We start from the raw sequence: 24,546 nt of genomic DNA on the forward strand, positions 1-24,546 counted from the left end.
ATACAGACAAGGGGAGAAAGTGCAAACTCCGCACAGACACTCATCTGAGGCTGGAATTGAACTCGGGTTCCTGGAGATGTGAAGCAGCAATGCTAACCATTGTGCCACCATGCGACCCAAAGATGTGCAGGTTAGCTGGATGGCCACGCTAAATTGTCCTGTCGTGTCCAAAGATGTGTAGATTAGATGGGGTTATGGGGTTACAGAGATAAGGCGGGGGAGTGTGCCTAGGTAGGGTGCTCTTTCAGAGGTTCGGTGCAGATTCAATGGGCCAAATGGCCTCCTTCTGCACTGTAGGAATTCTATCGTTGTATGGAAACAAGAGTCTGGTGATTCAAGTTGGTTCGTCTAAGATCCAAAGTGGGAAGATTGATTTTACAAGAGGCCTTTTGTGACGTTTAAAGATCTTTGATTACACTTTGTGGTTCTTTTCACTGCTGCAAAGATGCAAGGAGTCTACACTCCGCAGCTAGGTCACTGAGCTTTAATCAGTGACATGCGATTCAGAGATATGAGAAGTGCAGGAGGATCATTATTATCACTCCAAAATGATTGGGCAGTTTTTGGTTTCTAATAAATAGTTTGTATGTCATGAAAGCACTCACAAGAAATATTTCTTTGATTGACGGTCATTAAAATTCTTTGAAAAATATATGGATTACACGTTTTCCATAAAAGAAAAATAAAGTTTGTCAATTGTTTTAATGATTTGATACAAATACATATACTTTATTGTAACTACTTTATTTTCATGGTGGAATACCTTGCATTGCTTTCATTATAAATTATTTCCTATTTAGCACCAATTTATGCAGTGCTATTCAGACTGATGCAACATCCAATAAAATCAGGGTTTCACTGCAGTAAAACCAAAGCATTAATTTGATACATCTGTTTGGTTTTGAATTGTGCTGCTGTCTACACCACAAACCCATCGAGGTTTACAGCACAGAGAGATACTATTCAGTCCATTAAGAGAGTGACACCCATTTGTTAGAACACCCTAAATGAGTGCTTTCTCCCATCGTTTACTTCCCTTAAAAGATCCAATAGTCTCTCCCCATAACTAAGGCTAGATGACCTGTGATTGAAGTGCATATATTTTAGAATCCATGCTCTAACACATTTCTGAGTAAAAAAAATAAGGAATAAAGTTTCAAACATTTGTTTTCATAGTAGCTCTTCAAAATGGTGCCACACAGATTATGCAGATTCACAGGGGGAAGATGGGCAGCATGATTGGAAATGAAAAGAAGGGCACAAAGTGATCACTGGAAAGCAGTTTTACTGGGAATAGATACATGCAAAGTTATTTGAAAAAGATGGTTTGAGATAAAAACGCATTGGCACACAGGAAATGTTTTCTATGGAATAAATCAGCCTCACTCAATTGCCAAAAGAAAGTTCACACATAATCAGAAGGTGCATCAGTGATTCCAGATGAGGAAATTATTGTTGCACTGGAGAGTGCTCAGTGCAGACTGGAGAAGTGCATTGAATTCATGCACGTTCCACATAATTCATGCAAATGATTTACATAATGTATTCACTTATGCACACATAATAATTGCAGTCAAATATATAATGCGGCACATGATGAAATTAGAGTATCCAAATGGATAAATTAGCTTATTTATTCAAAACATACCATGTTCTACATTCATCAAGAAGGAACATCCTTGGTGCTCTCAAGTGGACCTGAAGAATGATGTTTACCAGGATATCAATCTCCACTACCTCTTCTTGAAGCAATCACCAACATCCGCCCCTAGCCCACTCCCCCTACCACTTAAGCAATACACATAGTGGAAGTACATGATGATGTTTAGGAGGAATTTTAGGTCAAGCAGAGTTCTTTCACTAAAAGAACAAAAATGGTCATTGTTAATGAGCAGCTATCTGTGCAGGGTGAGCATCCATCTGGTTTTACCTCCACTTGAGTCACAATGGGATATGAACCTTATAGGCATTTTTCAAAATTGAGGTTACAACAGCAGCAATATACTGAGCAATCAGCTTGGGCTAATAAGTGGCAAGTAGCATCTGTGCCACACGAGTAACAGGCAATAGCCATCTCAAACAATAGATAATCTAACCATCTCCCCTTGATATTCAATGGCATTACCTTGCAGAATTCCCCCACTATCAATATTCTGGGTGCTTACCATTGACCAGAGACTGAACTAGACTAGCCATATAAATAGTGTGGCTACAAGAGCAGGTCAAAGGCTGGGAATTCTACAGCACATAACTCATCACTTGGCTCCCTCAGCCATCTCTAAGGCATATGGTTCCCTCGCCTGGATGAATGCAGCTCCAACAATACTTAAAAAGCTCAACACCATCCAGGACAAAGTAGCCCATGTGATTGATACCCCATCCACCACCTCTACCATCCAGAAGGTTAAGGGCAGAAGATGTATGGGTACAGCATCATGCAAGTGCCTCGGCAAACCATATATCATCCTGACTTAGAAATATATCGCTGTTCCTTCACGGTCACTGGGTCAAAATTCTTGAACTCCCTCAATGGATGAACCTACACCACATGGACTGCAGAGGTTCAAGAAGGCAGCCCATTTTCACCTTCTCAGGGTAATTAGGATTGGGGAACAACTGCTGGCCCAGTCAGTGATGCCCACATCCAAAGAATACAAAGGTGATTTTCCATTCAAAACATGTCCGTAAGGATGCCAAACACCATGAATATTCACCCTGCACAGCTAGCTGTTCATTAACTGTCACCATTGCTGTACCTTTAGTACAAGAACACTGCAATTCCAATAATAGCAGTGAAAATTGGTCTGATATGTGGGATATTCAAATATCTAGATCGGCTCCCTGTTATTTAGTCTGTAGATCAGGGGTGAGCAAACTTTTCTGTGCAAGGGCCACATTCAGAAATTCACAATTTTAAAGGGCCGCATAGCATATTAAGTAAAATAATTACTTCACCCGGTTATGATTCTGGGCGCCTCATATAGAACATAGAACAGTACAGCACAGAACAGGCCCTTCGGCCCTCGACGTTGTGCCGAGCAATGATCACCCTACTCAAGTCAACGTATCCACCCTATACCAGTAAGTAACCCAACAGCCCCCCCATTAACCTTATTTTTTTTTTAAATTAAAAAAAAAAAATTTTTTTTTAAAAAAAAATGACTTGGTGGGCCGCATAAAGACCTTTGGCGGGCCGCAGTTTGCCCACCTCTGCTGTAGATGATCATAAGGCAATATTGCTAGTGTTGATATTAGTCACACAGAAATACCTCTATCAGTGATCTCAGTGCTGCATCCTGAGGCTCAAGGTGTAATCATGATCAGCTTCAACTCGCTTGGAGATGAGTTACAGGTAATGAGGGAGCAATTCTTAAAAAATGAAGATTGCCTCACGTAGTACAGAGTTAAATATAAATTGAGAAGATCATTTGACCCTTCATCCTGCATCCACCCAGAAGGTATGTCACCCTCCCCTGATACAGCATCCTGCTGCTTCTCAAATGATTTGAGGTTTCCTGCCTCATTCCCACACTGATGTTCTATCCATATTATGCACACCAGGAGTGGAATTAATGCTCTCCCCGAGGCAGGTTTGTGGCAGGGAAGCATTAAATTGAGTGGGAGTATAACCGGTAGGGACCATGCTGTCTATCCGCCTCTGTCCCATTAAATCTAAGATGAGAAGATTCAGGGATCCTTCCCACATCTCTGCCCATAAGAGTGCATGTAATGCCCACTTAAGGGTCTCCTCCTGCCGCCACTGGTATACACCCAGTGGCAGGCGAGGGAATCGCCATGTGAAAAGCCTGAAATGCAAATCCTGTCAGGGGTTGCTTGTGGGCTTCTGGGGGGAGGGGGGTGGGGAGACGCTACGTTTCCCTTGCAGCTAATCTCTTTCCCCACCCCGAAAAGCTATCCTGCCATCATCTATGCCTGGGTCCTTCAGCGATCCTGGGCCAATTGCCGGCAGCAGCCATCGCTTTGCGCAGCTGCTGACCTCCGATTGGCAGACAGCTCTCAGGGGCAGAATAACTGCATCGTGGTCCTTGAGCCTGACAATGGCTGCCCTGTTAACTGCCTGATTGGCAATTCATGTGGCGGGCCACCCTGATTGAAGAGACTTCAGCCACCTTCATTAATTACTGCCCTAATTGTGAGAAGAAAGGAGTATTATATTCCCAAAACGGGCCATAGGCTAGTTGGTATTTTCCTACTTTGAAACTAGTGACCATGATTTAGGTTTTCCATACTATTCAGGATGGCTAATTGTAGGTGGGACATAGGGTGATCTGGTAAGTTTGGAGACAGAGTTTGGCTGGCAAGATCGGATGCTATGGGAGGGTTGGGGAGATTTGGAACCAAGGATGGGGGCGAGGGGCTTTGAGGCAACAGCATCCTCAGCCCGAAAGGGTCACAGAATGCCAAAAGAGTTGCTAAATACTAATCCATGCCCTCACATCATTCCGTTAGTGTCTGCCTCTTCAACCCTATTGAGGCTGCTCACCCAAAGCTCCACACTGCTCCCATGCACTCACACAAACCCAACTCGCCTCCCCAACGTACATACTCAGCAGGCCAATTTCCTTTCTCCTCACTCATTCAGAAGTCCCGCTTCCCACCCTGCATATCTCCCACTCACTCAGAAACCCCTCCTCCCCAACCCCTCCATCCCCTCCCCTCTCTTCCAGGCTTGCCGAAGTCTCTCAGTCATCCTTGCTGAACCCCACCCCCTCTGTGCCTGCCAGACACCTTTCCCTGGGCACCCTGGGATGCCATCGCAAGGAACATCGGACAGCGAGGAAAATTATGGGATGGTTGGTCACCCTGATACCAGTTATTCTTGTATATATGTCTATGAGGCCCTCTTTCTTTCAGGGCAGAAAAGTGCTTTTTCCAATCATCTTTATTCACAACATCTTGCACTTATAATGTTTTTAAAAGCAATGCAACAACCCAAAGCTCATCACAAAACAAAAATGTGACAGCTAGGCACATAAGGAAATATTAGACCAGATGATCCATAGCTTGGCCAAATATGTAGATCTCAAGGAGTGTCCTAAAGGAAGAAAGTGAGGTAGAGAGGCACAGGCAGGGAATTCCAGAACTTAGGGCCGAGGTAACTGAAAACCGGACCACTAATGGTGAAGATGCTCAAGAATTAGAGGAGGGCTTAATCTTGTATGGTTGTACAGCTGGAAGGGAAATACAGAGATAGGGAGAGACAAGGCTGCAGAGAGATTTGAAAACATGAATGAAATCGAGATGTTGTTTGAGCGGGAATCAATGCAGATCATAGAGCACAGGGTGATAGAGTTTTGGATGACCTCCTGTTTACGATGGGGAGAAAGTGGGAGACCGGCAGAGGGTGTTGGAATAGTCAAGTTTCGAGGTAATGAAGACATATGAATGGGAGTTTCAGCAGAAAATGAGCTGAGATGGGGAAAAATCAGGAGATCTTATAGGGGTGGAAAGAGATGGTCTTAGTGATGGCCTGAATATTAAATCAGAAGGTCATCTCAGGATCAAATATGGCACCAAGATAGTGAGCAGATTGGCTTAATCCCAGAGTGCTGCCAGGGAGAGGGATGAAATCTGTCACTGCGGAACAGAGTTCGGAGCAGGGACTGAAAATGATGGCTTCCGATATTAGAGGAAATTTCAGCTCCTCCAGTACGGGAGGTCAAAAAAGCAGTCTGACAACTTAGGAAAAGTGGAGATCAGTGCACAGGTGGAAACTAACTAAATAGGCAGAAAACAAGAACACCTCCGTCATAACCCGGAAACCTGATTTCAAAGATTCCTCCTGGTTCCGTCAGGAAGCTTATCCCATGAGACCAGGAAGATTCCATCCCTTAACTCTGTTTTTAGATGTTGCCAGACCTCCTGATCATTTCCAGCAGTTTCTGGTTTTATTTCAGGATTTCCAGCATCTGCAGTATTTTTCTTTGATGCTTTCGTCTCAATTCAGTTCAATATTGCTAACATTTAAATCTGCACATTTATTGTGAACAGTAAGTTGGAAAGGTGTTGCCTTTTTGTCTTTGCTTATTTTTTGCGGAAGTTACTTTCACTGGCAAATGACTTATTACTTTTCTCTAAAGGTTCTTTAGGTTATTTAATTTGGCGTTTGAGGGCAGGATTTACCGACCAAGCTGCCACTCGGTTCTTTGGCGGCAGGCACGACCCACCAGCGGGATTTACCGACCCCGCCGTTGTCAACGGGATTTCCCGATGACTGCATCCCTCGTGGGACCCGAATTTCCCACCCGCGTGAACAATCAGTAGGTCGCGCCCAGAATGTGAAAGTTTTCATTACCCACCTAAAGAGGCACGGTGCTTCAATGGCATAAGGTGAATCAGAGCAAGTGCTACATGAAATACGATGTGACTCTTCACTCTGGAACATATGTTTCCAACTGAGCACCATGCTACCTTGGCACTATTGCACTGCTACATTCAAGAACAATCACGTGAATACTAAAGTAAGAAATCATTTCAGTTTTGACATGCATTGAAGAATGACCCTACCTTTGCTCTTTTCCTCTGCTGCCCCTGGTTTACTGTTCGTTTCTGTGCAGCAAATCACAAACAATTGTCACTCACTGGACAAAGGTGAGAGGAAAATTAGAAAGCTCATGGTTTTAATATGATTTCAATTCAATGAAACGTTACAGTACAACCTCATTTTGATAAAATTTGCTGCCTACCCTACACAGTGACGGCACACAAACACATTTGTAAATTTCTGATTAAGAAAAAACATCTTGGGCGAAATTCTCCAGGGGTTATGTTTCTCATTGCCCTCGGGCAGTGCACCCCCGCCAGCGGGTTTGGCAGCAGAGGAAAATAGGGGCTGAATTCTCCGGTCTGCCTGCCGCCGGTTTCTCCGCACCGTGCCTTTCGCTGGCGGCAGGAGTCTAGAGTATAGGCAGGAGTACAGAATCCTGCCGCCAGCGAATGGCGCGGTGCCGAGAAACCGGCGGCAGGCAGACCGGAGAATTCAGCCCCGATTTCTTACACACCGACTTTGACTCTCCGTCCCTTCACGCCAGTGGGATTCTCTGTTCGCACTGCAGTGAATGGAGATTAGGCAGAGCACCAAATTCTTCATCCTCGTTGGCAGCGTTAGCGAGGCGGATGTGCAACGGATTATCCCGCCACAGTCCCAATGTTTTTTTACCAATTTATGCCAACAATTTGAATATAATCCAAGCCAAGTGTGTTACTTAACAGATGCAAGCAAGAAAGGCATAATAGGAGAGCAATTTTCAAAAAAAGCTGTCAATGCAAAATAAAAAAACTTACACAAACAAAAACCTGTGTCTTACTTGTACTAGGTCGGATTGATATCTTTTGAAACACACAGGCACAATGAAATGATCCTCTATTATTAAAAGAACAGTAATCAATACAATGTAGTTGACCAGAGAGGCATTAATGCTCTATGGGCCACCTCACCTGATGGTCAGCCTTTGTCTCATTTGCTTTATCGTCTTTTTCCTTCTCTTTCTCCTCCAAGCTTTCGGTTCGAATGATACATGTCTCTGGAGAGGGTAGAGAAATTTCAATCTCTTGCTCATTCGCAGCTTCCTCCAATGTCTCTTGGTTCGCTGTGCCTTTCTCAGACATTCTCACGGCAAAGAATTACACAAGTAGAAGATGCAGTGACCTATTGAGTCAAAACATTGAAAAACAGAGCATTTTATTCCCAGAATGAGCCCTTCATTTTCTTTTGACATTTATGTTGCTGAGAACTATTATTACAATATCCCATTAGAACCAAATTTGTCAGACAGGATTTTTGAATTATTTTTTTGGAACGCAACCCTGCTAATGTCGACTGCCCCACAGCGATTTAATATTTGGCGGTTTATTAATTGGCTCAGGATGAAAATTCCACCCCGATCTGGGGAAGACGTCCCACCATAGCGGCCTGCTGGCCAGTCCCAGCAGCACCAGGTTGGAGCAGTGGTCACTGCTGGGACTGCAACCATTGCCTAAAAAAGAGGATCTAATGGAGGCCAGAGCTATCAGCAGGGCCTGACCGGCAGGCCCCAGCAAGGGGAGTGATGGGGTGGGTGAACCGTGCTTCAGAGGTGGGGAAGAGGCTTAAAGGAAGTATGATCTTGGAAAGCGGTATCTTCAAGGAACGTAGGCGACCCCAAAAGTAGGTATTCCCCCTTTCCCAACACAAACCTGCACAGCTAAAGCTGCTGGGCTACCTGCTCGGTGTGAGCTTTCCCCTGCCTAAGGGTAAAATAGTAGGTGGGGTGGGATGAGACCCATAGGTGGCCATTAATTGGGCACTTAAGAACCTTAATAGACTCAAGGTTGGGTGGGCCACCCAATTCCTCCAATGTCCCCTATATATGGGCGACAGGTTAGGGGTGGGCAAAAACGTAGGCAGTGGGCAAGTCACGTGCTGTATTTTATGAGTCCCCCCCACCCCCACTCCTTAAAACCCACTGGTGGGAGATGGTAAAATTCCACCCTATGTTGTATGCATTCAACATTCAAGCTAAATTTAACATCTCGTCACCCAATTCAAAATGCAATAGTTCAAACAACTATGAAAGATACATTTGTCAAGACTGTCCTTATTGCCAACATTCTTAATCATTTAGCTGACAATTACATTCTTGATACCATAAGCCTCCTTCAAAACTCAGTTTTGACTTAGCGAAACTGGGGCAAGATGGGTTTCAGCTAACTCAATGGGCAAGATTCTCCGTTGCGAGTCCACCTTGCGAGTCCACCCAGTGCCAGCGAGGTCGGAGAATTTGGCGCTCAACCAAACCTCCATTCACTGCAGCGGAAAATCCCGCCAGCGAAAAGAATGGAGAATCAAAGTCTACGACTTGCAAATGTCAATTTTATTTTCCAGAAGGTCAATGGGAAATTATTTTTCACCTCACCAATTAATTCCAAAATAAATGCCTTAAATTATGCAAGTTTTCTGGGCAACAAGATCAAACTAAATTCCTGCAGAACAAGGTCGATCTGTCATTCCAAGAATAACATTATGTGTGAATGCTTAAAATAAGAATCACCTGCACTGATATTTTCTTTTAAAATTGAGCTGCTTAATTAATTGTGTCAGTTACACACTCAACTAAATCCCCCACATATGCTAGGCCATATGAAAATCTCAACTGGATGTTCTGGACACCAGCTGAAGTGTCATGGGCAGGGGGTACAGTGCGACATGAAACAAAATCTGTGAGGAAAGAATACTCTTGTGCCAAAACAGTTGTCAATGGAGAATACGTTTGAGTTTTACTGTCAGTCTTAATTGTTGCACATCCATAGGAATCTACAGACCGTCATCAGAAATAAGTCCAATATAGTGATTGAAAAATGTATTACTTGATTTGTGTATGGTTACACCCTTGTGTAAATAAGAATATTGTTCATTGTTTGTTACACAGAAATGTCTTGTAAGTGAAGTTAGATTGCTGATAAGTCATGTTGGCGGGACAGACTCGATGGAGCAAATGGCCTACACTGGTTCCAATGTTCATTGTATTGCTTATAAATTTAAATATATACCAACACCATTATAAATAGGGCTCACAAATACTGCTGTCAAATACACATAATTAAGCAAGTTTCTCAGCAAATGCAAGGCAAAATAAATCTACCTATTGGGCGGATTCTCGAGTCAATTAATTTCTGTTACCGCGCCAAACAATATTTTCAGAACTTTGAAATTGAGTTGATGACATTATTTGGAAAAATATTTTGAAGGAGAAACAAATGAGGAATATAATATAGTGATAGGCGATTTTTTTTTGTTACGCCTTTATTGTCACAAGTAGACTGACATTAACACTGCAATGAAGTTACTGTGAAAATCCCCTAGTTGCCACATTCCAGCACGTGATCAGGTAACAGAGGGAGAATTCAGAATGTCCATATTACCTAACAGCACGTCTTTCAGGAGTTGTGGGAGGAAACTAGAGCACCCGGAGGAAACCCACGCAGACACGGAGAGAATGTGCAGATTCCGCACAGTCAGTGACCCAAGCCGGGAATTGAACCTGGGACCCTGGAGCTGTGAAGCCATAGTGCTAACCACTATGCTACCATGCTGCCCCATTTTGTTAGTAAAACAGACAGGCATTTGTGCAGCCGCAGGTGCGATTCCAGTCTTCCCGGGTGGTTATGATCTTGAATACACTGCCCGAAAGGGTGCTGGAGGCAGATTTGATTCTAGCTTTCAAAAGGAAATTAGATAAGTGTTTTAAGTGAAGAAAACACAATGGGCTGAATTCTCCCTTTCTGAAACTAAGTAATGATGCCAATGCAGAATTTGTGGAATTTCACGACAGCAAAACTGGAGACGAACCTGGATCGATTCAGCAATTGTGGAGGGGCTAGCACCGGTCCCACATGGAACACAATTGATCCCAATAAAAATAGGTGCGGGATTCGCTAGGTCTGTGAATGATACTCAGGAAGCTGACAAGCTACAGCCACACGTGCACATTACCATAGACCATAGAACATACAGTGCAGAAGGAGGCCATTTGGGCCATTGAGTCTGCGCCGACTCACATAAGCCCTCACTTTCACCCTATGCCCGTAACCCAATAACCCTCCTAACCTTTTTGGACACTATTGCCAATTTAGCATGGCCAATCCACCTAGCCTGCAGGTCCTTGGATTATTAACATCATTAATATTCCCCAAACACTCATCCCAGCCAACAAGATGATACTGGTTGCTCTGGAATACGTCCATATAGCTGTTGGGTTGGCTAGTGCCAGAGGGCACCTAGGGGTCTGGGGGGACACCTATATGACCCATGGCCCTAGGTTCACTGTAGGCTGTCAGCAGCATGCACAGCTGCATGCCTGCCTTTCCGGCTGCGGCAATAATGCTCCGTGCGTGTGCACCACGACCCCACAGCCAACCTTCTGGCTACCCTCTGCTACCCCCCCCCCCCCCCCCCCCCCCCCCCGGGCCTGGTAAAAGCCCCCGCCCAGTGGCATATATTTCAGAACACTATGGCGATGTTGGATACTTCCCGTACCCCTTCTCTCCCTCAGCAGCCACGACACCAGTTTCACAATTTTTAAAAGCACAAGTGAACCGCGCCGTGGGGCACGCATCCCATTGGTGGCAAAGAATCACGGAGGCTCCGGAGGATACTGGTCAGACCCGCTAATGATGTGCAAACGGTGTTTGCTGTATGTGCGTTCCGGACATGATGCCAATGACGAGGTAACAGAGAGCATGATTTGGTGTCAAATTGGTGCCTCCTGCGATTTTGGCATCGGAATGGGTTTTCCACCCAGTCGCATTTCCCGATATAGGCGTCAGCCAACGGAGAATCCCACCCAATGTTTTCAGGGCTATGATAAAGGGCGAGGGAGTGTGACTAGCCGGGATGTTCTTGCAGAGATTTGCCATTGACTTGGGACCTGAATGGCCTCTTTTTCTGTTGTAACAATTCAATGTTATTTTTCTCTGATTCATTGATGTTAATAATTGAGTTTTTTGTTACATGCTCTGACATTGTGACACAATTCTACATTTAGAATTATTACTGGAGTACATCAGTAAAGACGGGTCAAGTCAAGCACAGGTGATAGAAGATTTACATATTTTTTTCCAAAGTAGCTTTGAAAATTAAACATGTAATTCCGTATCGTAGTGTAAGTTGCATATGGATACAAAATAGTTGATAATATCAAGCTCTAATTGAAGTAGAAAACTTGTAGACAGTGCACTTAACCACTCAAAACTGGATTGAAATTTGCTCGATACAATCTTTGACCAACAGCACCAACCCTTGTAAATGGTCTTCTTCAACCTCACAAAGGCCTTTGACACCGTCAACTTCGAGAGATTATGGAGCATCTTCCTCCGTTTTGGCTGCCCCTAATGGTTTGTCACCATTCTCTGCCTGCTCCACGATGACATGCCAGCTGTGATCCTGACCAGTGGATCCACCACAGACCAAATGTACGCTCAGACTGGGGTTAAGCAAGGCTGTTCCCATCACACCAACTCTTCTTAATCTTCCTCGCTGACATGCTCCAACTCACTCTCAGCAGCTCCCCACTGGAGTGGTAACAAGTGGGAATATGTTCAATCTCTGCTGCCTGCAGGCCAGATCCAATGTCATCCCATCCTCTGTAAGAAGTCTTACAACACCAGGTTAACGTCCAACATGTTTGTTTCAAACACTAGCTTTCGGAGCACTGCTCCTTCCTCAGGTGAATCCCATCATGGATCCCATCCTCTGTCATTGAACTACTGTGTCAGATGATGCTTGAATCTATGCATACTCAGAGGCCGAGCTCCAAGCCATGGTCAAAACCTTAACTGAGGTGTACACTGAACATCTGTAATACAAAGGTCAACATTCCCCTTCAGACAGCACTACATGCCTCCACCCTGCACCAGCTATCAAAATCCACAATGAGGACTTTAAAGACCAGGACCTTAAACCTCGCACCAAGCTCATGATCTACAGAGCAGCAGTGATATCTGCCATCCTATATGGCTCACAGATACAGACTACGTACCTAGGCACATATAGGCTACAGACTAAGCACCTCAAAACTCTGGAGAAGTACCATCAGCTCTATCGCCGCATGATTCTGCAAATGCATTGGCAGGATAGGCACACCAACGTTGGTGTTGTCACCCAGGACTACATTCCTAGCATTGAAGCATTAACCAAACTTGATCAGTTTCATTGGGTGGGCCACATTGTCCGCATGTCCCGCAAAACATCCCCACCAACATCTGGAAATACAAGTTGGCCCATCGTAGAGAAAAAGCATCCGGCACCTGGAAGGAGCTGAACATCTCGCTTTTTATTGCTGAGAGCAAGCTGAAACTAAGTGTCGAGAGTGAAAGGAGTGCGTGGGAACCCGGTTACCCCCCCTCCCTGTTCCTCCAACCAGCGGCAGCCCACTTATAACTGTGGGTCACGCATTCGACTCCTCAGTCACCTGAGATCTAATTTGTGGTGTGGAAGCAAGTCATCCTTGACTCCGACGGACTCCCAGGAGAGACAAAATTACAGACAATGCATTTAACCACTGGAGGCAATATTTAACTTTTTTCTGCAGAGTGTCTGACAAGCAAATGATCTTATAATCAGTAAGGGAATCAATGGTTACGGGGATAAGACAGGGCGGTGGAATTGAAGATTATCATATCAGATCAGTCGTGATCTCACTGAATGACGGAGCAGACTCGATGGGCCGAGTGGCTTAGTTCTGCTCTTCCGTCTTATGGTCTTGTTTAACATTGTATAAGTCGTCTAACTATCGGCTTTTATTTCAATTGGCTGGGAATTGCATCATTAAATATATAAGTAAGAATGAATTCCTATTACTTTCTTGGGACAAATAAGGCACCATGTCAGAACAGTAAAGCTTTGGAATAACGATTTTGCCACATTATAGAACAGTACAGCACAGAACAGGCCCTCCGGCCCTCGATGTTGTGCCGAGCAATGATCACCCTACCTAAACCCACGTAACCCGTATACCTGTAACCCAACAATCCCCCCATTAACCTTACACTACGGGCAATTTAGCATGGCCAAACCACCTAACCCGCACATCTTTGGACTGTGGGAGGAAACCGGAGCACCCGGAGGAAACCCACGCAGACACGGGGAGGACGTGCAGACTCCACACAGACAGTGACCCAGCCGGGAATCGAACCTGGGACCCTGGAGCTGTGAAGCAGTGATGCTAACCACCATGCTACCGTGATGCAATTGCTTCCAACTTGCTAGGAACACACAAGATTCCTTGTCTATCGCTATCATCATGTTTAATGATGTTGAGTAACTAGTCCACTGAATTAAAAATGACCAAATCTTTCCTTAATACATGTAATATATAATATAATTTTTTTGCCAAATTAAATTGAATGTAAAAATCCGTATTAAATACAGGTATGAAATACACTGCTGCCCCCAAAGGGACACCACCACATCACCAACAACTCAGTTAAAAGAACAACTTTAAGCTAACCTGGCTGTAATGGGAAACAGACATGATCAGATCAGCCACTTACTTCACACATGGTCGAATTTTAACTTCCCACTGATGGACAGCCTGTGAAATGGCATCCCATCATGTCGGCAACACATCAGACAGGTAGGTTAATATCATGTCTACGTTGACGATGTGCTTGTGCCCAAAACCAATAACTCAATTTTATAAGAGAGAGAGAGGCATGGAGAGAGGTGGGTGAGAGAGCAAAGTAGTGGGGGAGAAACAGAAGAGAATGCGGTGAGAGTAAACTATGGGTTGAGACTGGTGAGAAGAAAGATGGGGAAACTGGAAAGAGGAAATGAGGGAAGAGGAGATGGGGAAGAAAGAAGAGAATGAGAGCAGGGTAGGAAAGCAGAAGGAGAGATTAAATGAAGATAAGGGCAGAGGGAAAAAGAGAGGCATGGGGGGGCATCCATAATGATATGGGGAGATAACTAATTTACTGTTGACACTAAACAACGGGCGCGATCAAACTAAGAAAATCAGAATCCACTTCTGGCGGGATCAGCAGGGTCATTTGTGGTGCTATCCTGCTATGCCACGGCACTCTGCTGCTATTTCAGCCCCAGCGGGGAATGCCTCGGATGCCGTTCTTAGCCTAATTTCCTGCTCTGAAGTGCGCTGACGAGAATAGCTCCTCAGTGCAAGAGAATGGCACCCCCACCCCCTGACTGACACCTGGACCCACCTAATGCCCAACTCACCTCTAGGGGGGCTCTTCGAGGCCCATCCCTCCGCAAGCCATCTCTCACAGTCAGGGCACCGCGGTCCCAAAATGTCAGCCTGTTACCTCGACGCTGCCAGCCTGGAAACCTGGCAGTGTCGCTGCCAGGGTGCCAGATGGCACTGCTAGACTGCCGGGCTGGTCATACCAAGAAGCCCAGCAGTGCCAAGGTGCCACCCTGCCCAGAGGCAGACCATCCGGGGGGGGACTCCAATTGCCTGGTTGACCCCCCCTGGTGCCTGGTTGACCCCCCCTGGTTGACCCCCCCCCCCCCCCCCCCCCAAGTGGCGGTCCGCCCGGTCCCCCGTTTGTGGGGACAAATGCTAAACGACACCCAGTTGGAATCTCCTCGACAAAGCCGATAGATGCCGGCAATCAAAGGTCAGCAGGGTTAAGTGGGTATCTAAACTCATTTAACTCTGCGAGACTGGGTCTTGCCCATTTTGGGCGGGATCCAAATCGCAACGTCTTGCAAGGTCTGGTTGGATCTCGCGATGCGTAATGACCGTTGGAAATCCCAGGACAGGCCCATTCCGGAATCAACTGGTTGCGTCCTGTCCTGATTCCGGGGGGACGGCGCCGGTAAATCTTATCCAGTGTGTCCAGATCATTCTTACAAGAGCGATAAGTTACAATGCTGAAATAAGGAGACATGCTGTTTCAGCTTTTCATCTTGCACTGGGAAGAATGCAAAATTTCAGAGTTAGCAATAATTTACACTGCATTAGGGAAGGGTACTGATTCGTAAGAAAGTCAAATATGATTGGCGGAGGCATTGCCATAGAGAATCTACCAGAAAACTACTGTTGCCCACACTTTTGTTTAATTCGAAAAAAGGTTCAATGCCTGGACATATTCATTTTCCTGCAGAAGACAGATCCCTGCCTATCAATATAGAGAAATTCCAGTAAGCGTGAATAAGCCACATTGCGAGCCTGACTAATAATCTGAAATGGGTCGTTAGTCTAATTCTTAGCACATTCAGGATTGTTCAGCAAGTGCTGTCCATTATGGCATCACATCTAACATTAGACATTACGTTGAGCTTTTCAAATGCTGCCTGGTTAAAGGTGCTTGCTCAGTTGTACACAGCCAAAAGACATACTGTTTGATCCAATCCACCAGTCATCAGGATGAATGGCACACTGGCATTGAAATTTATTTACCAATTATTCTTTTTTGCGATCGATGGTAGCATCCTATTTATGGAAAATACCACTCATATCGGTACTGCATAGTAGCTTCACCTGCTGCTCAAATTGTTAGATACCTTATCCTTCCAGGGTAATCTGAGGTACACTGGGGACTTTTCAGGTTTGTAGTAGGCCAATTTGTGAGTATGCATGATACATAGCAAGTAATGGTTTGATCGGATTAAGCATGATTCTGCAGAGTATTGATGTTCCCTATTTCAGCATCAAGCTTGCAAAGAAGGGCTTGAGCATTATTTATGAGGTTGGCAAAATGGTCCATCCTTTTGCGTGTGGAGGGATTTAAAAAGCAGTTGGCAAATAACTGCCTGCATCAGGGATGCCCATCCCTTTAAGAGACGAGGCCCTGCCCTCAAGAGCTGCCAGACAATCAGAGGACCGGCAGGTCTCCAGGTCCACCAACACCACCAGGTGTGGTGGCCACTGCTAGGACAGCAAGTAGGCAGGACCATCAACAATGGTGGCCCTGGAACCCAAAAAAGTGAGGCCAATCAGGAAGGGTTGGGAGAGGGGGTCATTGAGGACAGGTGTCTTTTTTAGGGAGAGGGGGTGGCCCGAGAGGTGCCCTATCACAAGCTCCTCCCCACCTCCCCCGCAGTGCCCTCAAGACAAGGTAGAGGGATTGAGTTCCGGAGTCATGAGGTCATGTTGCAGCTGTACAAAACTCTGGTATGGCCGCATTTGGAGTATTGCGTACAGTTCTGGTCGCCTCATTATAGGAAGGACGTGGAAGCTTTGGAGCGGGTGCAGAGGAGATTTACCAGGATGTTGCCTGGTATGGAGGGAAAATCTTATGAGGAAAGGCTGATGGACTTGAGGTTGTTTTCGTTAGAGAGAAGAAGGCTAAGAGGTGACTTAATAGAGGCATACAAAATGATCAGAGGGTTAGATAGGGTGGACAGTGAGAGCCTTCTCCCGCGGATGGAGGTGGCTAGCACGAGGGGACATAGCCTTAAATTGAGGGGTAATAGATATAGGACAGACGTCAGAGGTATGTTTTTTACGCAAAGAGTGGTGAGGCCGTGGAATGCCCTACCTGCAACAGTAGTGAACTCGGCAACATTGAGGGCATTTAAAAGTTTATTGGATAAGCATATGGATGGTAATGGCATAGTGTAGGTTAGATGGCCTTTAGTTTTTGACTTCCCATGTCGGTGCAACATCGTGGGCCGAAGGGCCTGTACTGCGCTGTATCGTTCTATGTTCTATGTTCTAAGACAATGTCCAGGTTATATCTCCACATGACGAAGGCCCACATGTGACTGGTAAAATCCCTTGGTCAACACAAGGAGGCCCTTAATTGGAAACTCGAAGCCCTAAATTGACCTCAGGGCAGATGGGCCATCCACCAACTTCCCTGCCACTGGTAAAATGCCAACAGTGGTGGGGAGGCGATGGATATGGCACCTTCCGTCATTCCACCCCATTGATTGAAGGATGACAGGTTACTGGGGGCAGGTTGGTGGTTACAGTCGGATCAGACTCAGCCATGATCTTATTGAATGGCGGAGCAGGCTCGAAGGGCAAGGTGACCTCCTCCTGCTCCTAATTCATGTTCGTATTATTCCGCCCCAACCCCCACCACCCTACATGTTCAGTGAGACCATATGAATTCCCAGCCAAGGTGATAGCATGAGTGTAGCTTGGTAGTTAACTGTCAGTCATGTTGAATTACTACCACCAATGTATTCATTGTCATGTTCTGTATGTGACTAACTTGGAACCAATTTCACCCAATCACAGCACCAACTCATGACTTTCACCCACATGGTGCAAATGGAGGAGATTAGGGCAGAGCATGTTGAGTCCTTAGGCCATATCAGGACTTTGAGAATGCACGTTCCCATGATTCCTGTCCACCGTCCACCAGCACAGACACAAAGATAACAATGGGACGGTATCTTAAGTAGGTAAATTGGCACATGGTGAAAAGTGCGTCACATGTGAGCATCAGCAGGGTTTGGGAGCCAGGCTCAATGGAGGGAGGGCACTTCAAGCTCAGCTCATCTAGACACAAGATGCTGAGCCTCAGGGTTTATACACGAAAGACTATTTGTGAACCAACATCGGGAAATGTGAATTTCCAGAGGCAGTACGTACCTTGGTAAAGAAAATGGAAAATCTCTAGCATGAGGGTTATGATGTCGCAAACGTTTACGCTGTTGGCCAGTTCCACTGAAAGACTAACGAAGCTCACGGAAATTCAGATGCGACAGGCCATGGTGTGCAAGCTAGACCACACCGATGGCCTGCATAGTCTAGTTGCCAGTTTGCACAACATTGATCAAAGCCTTTTCTTGGTGACTGACTGCCTCACTGACAGGCAGCAAAATGTCCACCTGCTCTTGGTTAACAGCAGGTGGCTCCTGAGAGGGACTAACTGCAATGGAGACTCTCTTCAAAAGATGTAGGTAGGGCAGTCTCTGACAAGACCCTCACAGGCTCTGAAAACCCAGAGAATGTCTACCATGGACATCTCACAGTAGGGAACATTTAGCCAGGCTCTAGCTCTGCTGAAGGCCACAGAAGTAATATATTGCAATAGAATGTGTAGGAGGAAAAGGTCTTTGTTGCAAAGATTCACTGGGTGCTGATTATATTGTAATGATTCCACTGATATCCTCTACTTGAGTGAAAAACATATTTTGCTGGTTGGGGGTAAGGTGCTTAAGGTCCTGAGGTATGAAAGAAACAATGTAAACGCAAGTTCATTCGATTATCAAGTAATAAATTAAGTTGTCCCATATGCGACAGTGATGGCTATCCTGCTGAGTCAATGGGCAGAATTTTAACTGCCAAGGTAGGGGAGGGTGGTTCAAATTCAGGTGGGGGGCGTGTGGATTAAAGCACAAAACAGGCTGGTAGGCCAGAAACGTGGCATGACCTTGCCCACTTTGAGGTTTTATCAGGGATATTTGGAACTGAGTGGAAAACATGGAGTTGTCAAGTCAGTCAGTCAATTAATTAATTGAGTCTTTACCGCTGAACATTAGCTTTAAACAGCCTGTGAAGTGGATTCCTGAACTTTGTGGAATTCGCCAGGGTTAACAAAGGAAAAGGACTGTGCGGAATCATTGATCAGTTAAGCCAGCAGCCTTGAATGCCATTTGAAAGAGTGAAATTGCAGAGGTGCTGGCGTGCCCATGTGGAAGGATGATGCTCCCAGCTCTTGCTCTGAAAGCTGATTTCACCGCTTCATGGGTGATTTCCAACTTCTGGAAGTAATTTCACTGGCCTTTAACCTTACCCAAGCTGACCTGAATTCTCCTGCTGTCAGTTTCGCCGCAATACAGGAGAAGTAAATGCAGTTATAGCATGGACCTTCAGTGGGGAATAATAGGAGGAGACACACACACACCATCAGCACGGCAGCAACAGGAGCAAACATACAACAACAGCTTCCTTCCCTACAGCTGCATGTCACTCCGCAACACAGAGGGATGGACAAAGCACTCCAACTCAAATCAGACAATACCTCCAGCACTAGAGTAAACAGACCAGGGACAGCTTCCTTAACATTACAGATCAACAGTGCCTCGGGTGTGCAGAGCAGGGTGCTGCTTGCATAGATCTACAGGCTTCTGGTACAAGGTCTCCTTCTTGGAACAAAAGCTGCTGTAAATCACCAAAGCCCTGAATTTCTTCACTTATGTCTTTTTGCAAGGATCTGCTGGTGACAGTTGCAAGTTTTCACAATTTGCTTCCCATAACTGTATCTGCCAGACGATTGACGCTACATTTACCCGGGTCACCAACTTATCCACTTTGACATTGAAGGCCGAACAGACACAGAGTGCTCTCAGATTTGCTCCAGTAGTTGGATTCCCAAGGGAATAGGAATTACCTGGACACAGATGGCAATGAATGTGCCCTCAGATCAGTCTGGAATATTTATCAATCAGAAGGGATCCCACTCCCTCATGTTCAGCTTGTATGTGACCACTGGAAGGTTATAATCCATGCCTGTGCAAGACATCCTGCAAGCTGATCTGCTACCGTTATTCTTTGACACTGACATCTTCCATCGGGATTTTAGCCTCAGAACAGTGTGAGCAGATGGCTTCTTCGAGAAAAGGGATACCATCTGAGGAACTGACGGATGACTCCTGTAATTCAGAGGATAGCTTCAACAGGAGCCACATAACTACAAGGGGGCTTATTGAGCAAGCCATTGGTTGAAGATGTGATTCAGGTGTCTGAACAGATCAGGAAGCACCCTTCACTGTGCACTAGCAAGGGTCTCTAGATTAGTTTTTGTCTGCTGTACTTACAATGTACTGCACTGCAGAGAGGAAGGAAGGTACAGATCATAGAATCATAGAATTTACAGTGCAGAAGGAGGCCATTTGGCCCATCGAGTCTGCACCGCCCCTTGGAAAGAGCATCCCACTTATGCCCACACTGCCAGCCTATCTCCATAAACCCAGTAACCGCACCTAGCCTACTTGGACATTAAGGGCAATTTAGAACAGTCAATCCACCTAGCCCACACATCTTTGGACTGTGGGAGGAAACCGGAGAACCTGGAGGAAACCAACGCAGAAGCGGGGAGAACGTGCAGACTCCGCACAGACAGTGACCCAAGCCGGGAATCGAACCTGGGATCCTGGAGCTGTGAAACAACTGTGCTAACCACTATGCTACCGTGCTGCCCTTAAGTTCACTTGGCATTCTCTGCAGACAAAAAGGAAGGAGAGGAGAGGGGGGACAGGATGCAGCTCGAGTGACTGCTGCTCCTCTTGTGTCTCCCAGAGAAGTCTGCAACAGCTTTATACAGGCATGTTCCTGCTATTCTAAGCATGTGAGGCTGTACGGCCATGCAATTGTCAACTCTGTGATCACACTGCCCCCACTAACATAAATCTTTTTCAGAATTTAAAAACCCAACTGTTAGATTCACACCTAATCCTTGTCTTCCACTGTGATATATCATTCAGGTGAAGATTGCTATCCATTTGAAATACAGGAAGGAACAAGGTGGATAGTAGGAGAATGAAGAGATCAAATAAAATGCTTGATTAATTAAAATAAACCGATACATAATGCCATGAACATTATTACACTCATGTAAGTGAATCCCCTCATGCCACTAAGTCTTTTTCATCCACTTTCTGTAACTCTTCTGTGGTGAAGTTCCTGTGATTTTGGAAAACTATAAGCAGGCTTATTGTTCTCCTGCTCTGACAGGTGTGATGGCCATGGCGGGCATCCTCTGGGTTTTGGAACCGCTGAGGGCATTGTGGCTAAGGGGCAAGAGGCATCATGTGGGGCTCTGACTGGGGGAGCGGGTGCAAAAGATATGAAGTGGTAATTTCCTTCAGTCTTTTATAGTCTTGATAGCCCACCTGCACTTCCCAGCTAGCTAAGGACTGGAGAGCACTTGGCTGCATGTCATGCGCTGAGCTACCAAGGCAGTGCTTTGTTCCATCCTGTGTAAAGTGGCTGATTGAGTGCGCAGGCCATTGCTCTGAGCCAGCATGCACTCAGCTTCTTGCTGAATCTGATTCTCCATGCAGTTAACCCTCTTTCCATGGTGATGAAATTCAGTGTAAATGCCTGAGACATCATGGCACTCCACTAAAAATAGCCTCTTCCACTCTCTCTCTACCTCTGGAGATGCTGACAAAAACATACACAATTCCCAGTGCTTAACCAGAAGTTTCCCTTTTGTTGATGACTCTCAAGATTCAGCATCTATATCAGGCTGAAGAGCGCTTGGAGTATCCAACACCTTCTGACAGGGATACTTCAATGCTGTCTCTGTCTCCAGCATCTTCTCACATGTGACTTGCGCCTCACCATGTGACAACTTAACCACCTCTACTGCAGTACCGACTGAGGTGTGTATATCTGCACTAGTGGAGCATGCGCAAGAGCCATGTGACAGTGCATCCCCACACTAATTGTCCTCCTGTGAAGACTCTTTGGCTTCCTCCCCCTGCTTATCATCTGTAACCCTTCAAGGATCTGTGGGAGATAGAACATAGAACATAGAACAGTACAGCACAGAACAGGCCCTTCGGCCCTCGATGTTGTGCCGAGCAATGATCACCCTACTCAAACCCACGTATCCACCCTATACCCGTAACCCAACAACCCCCCTTAACCTTACTTTTTAGGACACTACGGGCAATTTAGCACGGCCAATCCACCTAACCCGCACATCTTTGGACTGTGGGAGGAAACCGGAGCACCCGGAGGAAACCCACGCACACACGGGGAGCAAACTCTACACAGCTGTGTGTCCTGGAGTTCTCCCAGTAAGCCAGCCTTGCAAGTTAGTTATTATTAAATGATACTATACCTAAAAATCCATCTCTCATTTTATTGAGCCAGACTACCGGGTGAAGAATTTTAGATCAACAGCCACTCCCTGAGACCACGGTGACCACACAACCCTAACCACACAACCCACATCCGGGGTCTTCGTTGTCTGGATCAGGGTAGGTGTTACGCCCAGTGCTGGGGTCCTAGGCCACCTGCCTGACCCCCGATAGGTTTCTGCCCAGGGTGGAAAACTGTGGTTATCTGGTCGAGGGAGTGCCATTCGTCGAGCAGGGGGGCGGGACAAGCTAACAACTTCTATTCCCTGCAGTTACTGTACACCCTGTTCTGTGCTTTCCCACGACAGGGAAATTTCCACAGCTCCCTCGAGGTCAAGCTGAGATTCAGCGACTAACTTCCACTAAGTTGCTGCGTTATGCACGCCACAGACCAACCTGTCACGCAACATTTTGGCGAGGGTGGCGCCATATTCGCAGTACTCCACGATTTTTCTGAAACGCCCCAAAAATCCCATTAGGGGTTCCCTAGCAAACTGTAACTAGCGGGATGCCACAGGGAACAGTGTTGGACCTCCGTTGGTCCGTTTTGAAACAGTAGCATTGGACAATGACCGATGGTTTGGGTTTGAAGTGATTGGCTAAAGGTGCTACCCGGTCCGCGAATTAGTTCGAGTCTGGGGTGGCAGGATATGTTAAGTTCTTTATCGCACTAAAGGTGGGCACTCCATAAGCCATCAAGAGAATCACAGTTTTCCGTTCATCTCCGATAAAATGTGGCCTGAAAAAAATAACGCATACTGTGGCCCATCTTCAATACCGGAATCAAATGCTCCAGCTTCCCAAAATGCGGCATTGCTGCGGAGGCGGAACGACCTCCAGAGGCCTGCAGCGGAGCACCCAGGTATAGCAAAAATGCTGATGTCTGCAGCTCCACTTAATTCTCATCACCAGTATTGAGTTCAAGAAAGTGGTCACATAGGAACAAACAATTTATTTACAGTTGAAAAAAGATCCTATCTACACTGGTCCCAGAAGGAACTACCCACACCCAGCCCACACTCGGGCGGGGGGTTTTATGTCCTGATTTGTTCTCCCGCTGATGAGGAAGCTCTGCCCCTCAGCCAGGAAGCTCGTACTCCACGAGACTCACGGGGAGCCCAATCAGCCAAGACCTGTAGATCTTGTGTAGGTAACAACTGGTACAAAGTGCAAATTATGCATTTCCTGATTTTTCAACTAGTGATGACTTCAATTCAATATGAGTGAATGTTATGTGCCAAATGGCAGCACAGTGGAATAACAGAAGAATTAGGAATAAGAATAGGCAATATGGGCCCCTCAAGTCTGCGTCACCATTCCAAAGATCATATCGGATGTGATCTTGGCCTTAACTCCTGTCAGATGCCAATAACCCTCGGCTTTCCTAAAGTTCAGGATCTGTGCAGCTCAGCGTTGAACATGTCCAACGACTCAGCCTCCACTGGGGTAAAGATTCATGACCCTCAGAGAAGAAATTCCCTGCACCATTTTAACTTGGTGACCCTTTATTCTGAAACTGTCCTCCCTTATTCTAGGTTTCCCAATGGGGAAAAACATCCTCTCAGAATCTACTCTAATAAACCCTCTCAGAATCCTATATGTTCCAGTATGATTACCTCTCATTCTTCTGAGCTGCAATGAGCATTACCTTAACCAGCTCAACCTTTCCTCATTATACAACCCCTTGATCCTAGGAATCAACCTGGCGAACCTTCTCTGAAATGCTTCAATGCAAGTATATCTTCCTTCAAGGAGGAGACTAAAGCTGTAAGCAGTACTCTAGATGTGGTCTCACCAATGCTGTACAGGGTTGTAGCAGGACTTTCCTACTTTCATACTCCATCTCTATTTGCCTTCCTAATTATCTAATGTGCCTCCTTGCTAACATTTTGTATTTCCTGTATGAGCACACAGTCTCTCGATTTTCCTATTCATCCGACCAAAGTCTATAACCCCATATTTTCCGAAATTATGTTCCACGTTCAACTTTTTGACAACTAACCTAACCTATATATATCCCGTTACAAATTCTTTGTGACCTCCTCACAATTTGCCATCCTATTTTTCTTTGTATTGTCAGCAGTTGACTACAATACAGTCATCCCCTTCATCCAAATCATGAATACAGATTGTAAATAACGGAGGTCCAACACTGTTCCCTGTGGCATCCCGCTAGTTACAGTTTGTTGGGCTGAAAATGGCCCTTTTATCCCACTCTCAATTGTCTGTTAGCTAGCCGATCCTCTATCCATGTTAAT

General features: G+C 45.7%; 1 protein-coding gene across 11 annotated transcripts in view; it reads right to left on the minus strand.

Moving 5' to 3' along the window:
* Positions 1-24,546, minus strand: part of LOC119972708 (cAMP-regulated phosphoprotein 21-like) — a 503,944-nt gene that overhangs the window by 240,313 nt on the left and 239,085 nt on the right. For all 11 annotated transcript variants that reach the window (XM_038809853.1, XM_038809854.1, XM_038809860.1 and 8 more), the window contains 2 exons: positions 7,459-7,669; positions 6,529-6,570 (listed from right to left, as the gene is read on the minus strand). In XM_038809853.1, the coding sequence (XP_038665781.1) occupies positions 6,529-6,570; positions 7,459-7,629 (213 nt within the window). In that variant the 5' untranslated portion in view covers positions 7,630-7,669. The remainder of the gene's footprint in view (positions 1-6,528; positions 6,571-7,458; positions 7,670-24,546) is intronic.

The sequence above is a fragment of the Scyliorhinus canicula genome, chromosome 10, assembly GCF_902713615.1.
Source record: "Scyliorhinus canicula chromosome 10, sScyCan1.1, whole genome shotgun sequence".
Lineage (NCBI taxonomy): Eukaryota > Metazoa > Chordata > Chondrichthyes > Carcharhiniformes > Scyliorhinidae > Scyliorhinus > Scyliorhinus canicula.